Raw genomic sequence first — 7,916 nt, 5'->3', positions numbered from 1 at the left:
GTCACCAGTGATAATTAACACATCCTGATTGCATGTTTGGTCAATTTCAGACTGTAGAAGCTGATACAGTTCTTCAGTTTCCTCATCTTTGGCTTTGGTGGTTGGGCATAAATTTGAATAACAGTCATATTAACGGGTACAACATAGTACACAAAAACATTGTTCTACATCCTGCTTTGATGAGTAGCCACTGGAGTCTTAAAGCTTGTGAGCAGTCTTCTGAGATGCAACAATTGGTCTCTCCTCGCTCAGAGCAAAGAAGAGTGAAGAAAATCAGAAACACGTAGAAACTGTCCAAGGGACCAGAGAACCATGGGAACTACAGCCTATATGACCTTGAGACCAGAAGAACTAGATGGTACCCAGCTACCAATACCAACCACTCAGAAAGGGATCAAAATTTGAGATCCTGGATAGAGTGGGAGGAAAACTGTGATACAAAATTCAAAAACACCAAATGACCAGAATTACTGGTCAGATAAGAGACTGGTGGAACCCTCAAGACTACAGCCCTGAAATCACCCTTCCAGGCTGGAATTGAACTCACTCCTGTGGCTCAATTCTCAGCCAAACAGTAGGCAGGCCTACTAGCTGAACAGGGAACTCTGGTGGTGTAGTGGCCTAAGGCATTTTACTACTAACCAGAAGGCTAGCAGTTCAAACCTGGTCACCAGCCACTCCTCGGAAGGAAGACTCAACAGTCTACTTCTGTATAGATACTGCCTCAGAAACCCAAGGAGGGGTTGCTATGAGTCAGATCAACTCAACAGCAGAGAGTTTGTTTTGTTTTAGACTAGCTGAACAACTACATCAGGGAGAAGTACTACTTAGAACAATCAACCATAGGAGATCAGAAGGGCAGCATTTGCACAGGGAGAAAATTAGGCAGGCAGGAACACCTAAGTAAGAAGGACACAAGGAAGGGGTAACCACAGGGAGGAGGTAGGAAGAGAGCTGTTATATTGTAAGGATTGTAATCAGGGTCACAAAACAAAATGTGTATGAACTGTTGAATGTAAAATGAATCTGCTTTGTAAAAGCACGATAAAAGTTAATAAAATGCTTTTCTCTGTTATATACTTAGTGAAAATATTGAAAACATAATTTTGCTTCATAAAGGAAAAAAATGATTAAAGTGTTGGCTATTTCAAATTACTCAATTAAAATTTCCTTTTTCCTTTAGGGTGATCAGTTATGAAGAAGGGAAAGCTTTAGCAGAATCTTGGAATGCAGCTTTTTTGGAGTCTTCTGCTAAAGAGAATCAGGTGTGTATTTTTTAAACTGAATTCAGCACTGCATTCCCATCAGCTGTGGTCATATATTCCTCTTACCAGGATTTCATCTTCATCTCCATCACTCATGGTTCACTTCTAGCCTTCCACTATTTGTAATACCAATTTTGGGGGTTTCATTAGAAAGGATACTGTTGGTATTTAAGATTCTACTTAGGAGGAGACCTAGAATATGTGTAGAACACACAGAAATTAATAGAAAGGAGATACTACCTTTTGTAAACATACTTTATTGTAGTCATTTTATAGTAAAGGCTGATACACCAATAACTATGACGTAGAAAACAAAAAAAAAAATTAACTTAAATCATGTGGCAATAATTTTTTAATCACATCTCCTCCTTTTCTGTAGGATAAAACTGAGTCAGTTTTATATAAAATTTTTAAGATGGACAATATTAAAAACCATTCTACAGGTATTTATTACCAACTTAAGCCCTGTAGATGTTCCTTAAGAGGCACATCCTAGGAAACATGTAAATTCGATTTCAGAAGGTATCACTTAGCTCATTATCCTTTTCCTTCCATTGTTTTAATTTAGATTTGTGTTCTCTCATCAAGACCTATGACAGCCAAGCTTGTCTCCTGCTTCCATTGTTTTCACCAATAAACTCTGCTGTCTAAAGCGGCAAATCAGATTATCTCATCCTCCACTCAAAAACTATTGATGAGTTTCCCATTGTCTATAGTTTCCCAAAAATCTTAGCATGATATGGGTGGGGCGGCATGTGATTGACACTTTTCTTGTTTCTTCTCTCATCCCATCCCTATACTTTTCAGTCACACCAAACCACTTCAGCAAACATGGATACTTTCAAAGTGCCTCACCTTTACTTATGCTCTTCTCTAGCTTAAATTATCCTTTCTGTAATTAACTTCTTATATTCATATGGTATCTTATAGTTTTATTTATCTTGTTTGATCCTCAAGTAAGATGAGTTGATTTCCATTACTATGAAGAAAGTGCAGTTCAGTTTAAGGTAAATGACTTATTTTCAGTACATATAGTTAATAAACAGTTGGGCTGGTTATGTTCTTTCCCTGCTCACCCATTTTTCCACCTTTATTGAAAACAGTAGCCCTCAGGCTCAGCTAAAATTTCATCTTCTCATTGATGCCTTGATTCATCAGCTAAAATTAACAATAGTTACTTCTCTCTTATGGCCCTTAATTCATTCTGACATCCAAGACATATTGTTTACCTTTAAATTCTTCATGATATTCAGTAACGTTTTTGTTATCTTAATAGGTTCTCAGTATCCCTTAATGCTCAGGTCTGTTGGGTTCCTCTGTTTAGATAAACCCAAACCCACTGAACTCATAGCGACCCCATAAGACAGCATAGAACTGCCTTCTTTATAGAGTTGCCAAGGCTGTAAATATTCGCAGAAGCAGACTGCATCATCTTTCTTCCATGGAGCAAGTGGTGAGTTTGAACCGTCAACCTTTCAGTTAGCAGCCCAATGCTTTAACCACAGCGCCACCAGAGCGATATTAAATCTGTGTAATTGGTTCCCAAGTTGCACATAGCTGAGGGATTTAACTAAATCTTTCAGTTCCTGAGCATAGATACTTAGATTTCAGATATCAAGAGTTCCTAGGTAAGAGATACATATAGTAGAATTGAAAGAATACCTATTATGTTGGTGGCAAATAAGAAAGACCTACATATGGAAAGCTTAAGTCCAAGATGATTTAGTTACTGAAGTTCTATATACTGGGTCCCTACTCTGTTCTCATCTAGTTAAACCATCTCATTTTAAGGTGAAGAAGGTAAGATATGACCCAAAGAGGCTAACTGACTTTTTTAAAATCACTCTACACTTTTCATATGGTAGTAAGAACTAGGACTTTATAACTCAGCTTTAAATCTAGCCAAAATCTAATTCTTTTTCTTCTATACTATGCTTTTTTATTAATGGGAAAAGAGGACCTTGTGTACAACTGAAGTGTAATAGAGACTGAAATGTTTGTCATGTGGGCAGTTGGAGCTATGTGGAAGGTGGAAACTCTGTTAGATTAAAGAGTCTTTGAGACATAGCAGGTGCTGTGTGAAAACCTTAATTGAAATCCAATTTTAAAAATACTAATGTAAAAGATATTTTTGAACAATTGTGTAATATATTCTGGACATGTTAGGGAACATGTTTTAACTTCTCTCAGGTACAATGGTGGTATTGAGATTATAAAGAGAGTATCTTTATCCTTAGGAGTATAGACCAAAGTATTTCAGAGCCAAGTCTCATAACGTCTGCACTTTATTGATATGGAATGGATGCAACTTCATACATAGATTGATCAGTTGATAGATTGATACAGGTAAATAGATGATGAATAGATAGATAGGTCAAACAAATATGGCAAAGATGTTAATAGTTGAGTCCAGATAGTAGGTGTATGTGGTTATTGTGTAATTCTTCCCAAAATTTTCATAAGACATGTTTGGGATGGAGGAGTGCAATTGAGTGGTGTGTCTACAAGCTGTCTTTGGATTCTGATTGCCAGCTTCACTCTATTTGTTTCTCTTGGTGAGAATCTAAGAGTCCTAAAGCAATTAAAGTACTCTATTTAACATTATAATGAAGTTGACATCATCACTATTCATGTAGGTTTCATCTGGTACACATATATATGTGTGAGAGAGAAAAAGTGTATGAGTGGGTTACCGTTCTGTGCTTTTTGCCTGGCAGATTTTATTATTCACTCCAGCAGCCTTGAAGGTGGCATAGATGCCTTATGGGCCCTACTCAATGTAATTAAGAGTGGTTTTTAATAAAGCACATTGTCTTGGGTAAGTTTAATGTTTTTGAGTGTAGCCTATAGTAGTTTGTTTATAAAATACGTTATTAAACCATTTGGTCTCCGAACGCAAGTCTTGTATCCAGATTATGTTGTACTCTACTATAATTTAAGGTTTTCAGTTTAAATCTAGATAGGTTGATATTTTTATATTTTGGTTTTGTTAGAAGGTAGTATAAAAAAAAAAAAACTCACTGCCATCCAGTCAGATCCGAGTCATGGCGACCCCTCCTTTGGTTTCCAAGGCAGGATCACTGCAGAGTAGATTGCCCAATCTTCCTTCCAGGGAGTGGCTGGTGGGCTTGAAATGCCAGCCTTCTGGTTAGCAGTCATATGCCTTAGGTACTTTGCTACCAGAGCTCCTAGAAGGTAGTATATTGCTTTTTAATAACCAGATAAAAGATGGATCATGCTGAATGCTTTAGAAGTTAGCATGAGAAAAATTACCACTGTAATTTTTTGCGGTTTTTATAGATTTAGCAGATTTATTAGCTAAACCATTTCTTCTTGTTCTCACTTTTCCTTTTTGGCCAGCTTAAATTCTAAGATTCATAGATTAACAAAGAAGCCAAGGGTCTTATATGGTAGCCTCAAACATCTTAAGCTAAACAAATACTATTTGCTCTGACATTATTACCATATCAATGCGTACTTTATTATAATGGTCTTTTAAGGCAAAAAGAGTCTTGTACCCAAATTAGGTAAATACAGTGGTGTCATTGGGTAATATGGTTGGAATGTTCTGGTCAAAAATTTGAAGGGCCTGACTGGTGGTTTCTATTTGTTGCTGTCTGTTGTTTTACTTCTCCTCTTGTTGAAAGTACTGTAGATAATTTGCTGATCCTAATCATAATGAATTTTCGCCTTGTCATATGGAGAAAGAATCAAGGGATTCTAATCCCTTGCCTAAGTGACTCTTACTTAGGAGACATAAGTGATTCTAATTCCTTAATTTTAAAAAGCCTGTCACCTTACTTATTAAAATGATTACTACTCATTTGCCTGTTTAATAGGGGGATACAAAGATATTTATAGTCTTGTGATTTTATCAATTTGTTTGGAATTCTCAAATCTTTTATTGATAAAAGTTGTCAGTAGAATACAGCCTGTTTATAATTTGTAATACTTAATCAAAAATGCAGTGTTTTAAAATAAACCATCCTAAGCAGAGTTCAGTCAACTTTATTGATAACAAAGTACATAGTAGTAAGAATTGTCACCATGTTGATGAGAATACTGCTTTTTTGACTGTCAGTGAACTGTGGGGTGTCTTTTTAATTCTTTATTTACTGGTGATAAACCTTCACCTTTCTTTCAGCTGTTTGATGAAAGAGAATGTACTTTGACAGAGTGAAATCACATAGACAATCAAGGCTAGTTTTAAGATTCACATAGAAGAGTCAAATACCAGGAATGCTTTATTTTTCTTGGTAAGAGTTTATGTATATATTTCCAAATATTTTCATGTGCATTTTTTGAGACTAGAATAATTTGTTTGTATAATTGTGAAAAAGAGGGAGGAAATTAATAATGCAGAAGAAAGAGGGAAGAATTGCTGAAGCCAGTAGAGACATCTAATGAATGCTGCTTCTGTTTCCCCAGTGAAATTGGAAAACAGGGTTGTCAGCTAAGTATGAGAATTAGGGAGCCATGGGGGCGGAATTAGAAATTTGAGGAGAAACAAAGTGTGAGATACTCATCTGGAAGAGTTACTATACTAAGGAAATTCACCAGTTTGATTGTGAGCAGAACTAGGGGCTCACTTCAGATACCTGGACAGGGATTTAAAGAGAGAGCTATGGGTAGTATTAAGCTTTCCTTGCCTGCATTTGTGTATGGTTGCAGGTACCAAGTTCCAGACACTGTTGAGAAGAGAGTTGAAGTACAGTGACTGTAATGGTGGACCATGGAATCTAAGCTGGCCATGGAGAACAGGAAGCAGTTTATGAATGGAATATGTAGGCGGATCAATGAATTGTAGGTTCCTGTGGGGTTGAGAATTGTTGAGTTCAGGATACGAGGAAAAAGTGAGTTAGGAAGATGAGTACAGTAGAATACTTGAAATTGAGATGATGGAGGAGATGTGGTCATTAGTGATGATGAGATCCAAATACTCCTTCCCTGTCCCATGGGGGCTTTTAGGAGGAAAAAAAAAATTTTTTTTAAATCCTCACAACGACTTCAGGTGCTGTTGGCATTTAAAGGACAGGGAATGAGAATACTAAAACACACTTCAGTGTAAGAGAATTTTCTGCCCCAAAAGTCAATAACTCCTTGTTACAAAGGACTGGTAGGGCGTAGCCAAGAGAGTGAGAGACTGAGAACATCAGAGAAGAGGAAGTCAAGCATCTGAGAGGCCAGAATATAGAAAGCATGGTTTGTGAGTTACAATTACCAAGAAGTATCCCTGACATGATGGTAGAGACTTGATGCTGCCCCATGAAGAATGAAAGAAAGTGATCTGAGTTTGCACAACCTGTATCGAGGGAGGCTAGGAATGATCTGTGTAGTCTTGAAGATTCGAAGCTGGGAGTTTTAGGGAAAGGGATTGGAAAGGCTCTGAGGGAGAGCCTCGACCATACCTTGGGTCTTATGATAATAGGAATAGAAGAGAGAAAGTGGTTCTCTTTTGCAAAGACTGCAGGGAAAGTGTCTTCAGGGAAAATTAGAGCGAAAAAGTGAAGAAAGATTTTGCTGATACTCAACCTTGAATTTCCAGAAAGCACAGTGGAAGCAAATAGTGGGGAGGAGTGGGATAGGAGATGATGGAGTCTGGGGCTGAGCTATCTTGGGCTTCTTGTGGTGATTTCTTGAAACTGGGATCAGAAGCACACTATGAGGTTGATTCTAATGGTCTCAAGTCAAATGGTGATGTTAAGCTGGGGGAGGGAGGAAGTGTAGTCTGAGGTACCTGTGGCTTACCTGAAGCCTGCTGAGCTCAGGTGACATCCTCAGATTGAATATCTGCAGTTGCAGGAGGACTAGGAGAGCAGCATGCCTTCTTCACTTCTGCCAGCAGGAGAACTATTTATCAGGGTCTGCTTTGGAGTCCCTGGATAGCACAAACAGATAAGCACTCAACTACTGACCTAAAGATTGGCGGTTCAAACCCACACAGAGGTTCTTCAGAGTAAAGGTCTGGTGACCTGTTTCCGAAAGGTCATGGCCTTGAAAACCCTATGGAACAGTTCTCTACATACATAGGGTCACCATGAGTCAAAATCAACTTGACAACATCTAACAGCAACACTTTAAAACTGATAAACATTGTGATTGGTTTTCTCTTTTTAGACTGCTGTTGATGTTTTTAGAAGGATAATTTTGGAGGCAGAAAAAATTGATGGAGCAGCTTCACAAGGAAAGTCTTCATGCTCGGTGATGTAATTCTACTGCAAAACCTGAGGACACTGGGAATATATTTTACCTGAAGAAGCAAACTGCCCATTTTCCTTTAAGATAAACTATGCTTCTTTTTTTCTTCTGTTAACCTGAAAGACATCATTTGGGTCAGAGTCCCTCCCCCCTCAGATTATGTTAAACTCTGTCCAAATGAGTTCACTTCCATTTTCAAATTTTAAGCAATCATATTTTCAATTTATATATTGTATTTCTTAATAATATTATGACCAAGAATTTTACCGGCATTAATTTTTCAGTGTAGTTTGTTGTTTAAAATAATGTAATCATCAAAATAACTATTGTTACACTACTCTAAACTAAGCTTGATACATCAGTGTTTATTTCATTGTGTTAAATGTATACTTGTAAATAAAATAGCTGCAAACCTTGATCATTTGTGTTACTTAATATGGCTTGTAGAGATGA

At 37.3% G+C, this 7,916-nt stretch overlaps 1 protein-coding gene across 1 annotated transcript in view; it reads left to right on the top strand.

Moving 5' to 3' along the window:
- Nucleotides 1-7,475, top strand: part of RHEB (Ras homolog, mTORC1 binding) — a 69,004-nt gene extending 61,529 nt beyond the window's left edge. Inside the window, exons 6-7 of the mRNA XM_007950151.2 lie at nt 1,184-1,265; nt 7,383-7,475. Coding sequence (XP_007948342.1) covers nt 1,184-1,265; nt 7,383-7,475 — 175 coding nt within the window. The remainder of the gene's footprint in view (nt 1-1,183; nt 1,266-7,382) is intronic.
- The last annotated feature ends 441 nt before the right edge of the window (nt 7,476-7,916 follow it).

This window comes from Orycteropus afer, unplaced genomic scaffold (assembly GCF_000298275.1).
Source record: "Orycteropus afer afer isolate SDZICR_OR568_19922 unplaced genomic scaffold, OryAfe1.0 scaffold00264, whole genome shotgun sequence".
NCBI lineage: Eukaryota > Metazoa > Chordata > Mammalia > Tubulidentata > Orycteropodidae > Orycteropus > Orycteropus afer.
The sequence above is the reverse complement of the archived record's forward strand: the minus strand, read 5'-3'. Positions and strand labels throughout refer to the sequence as shown.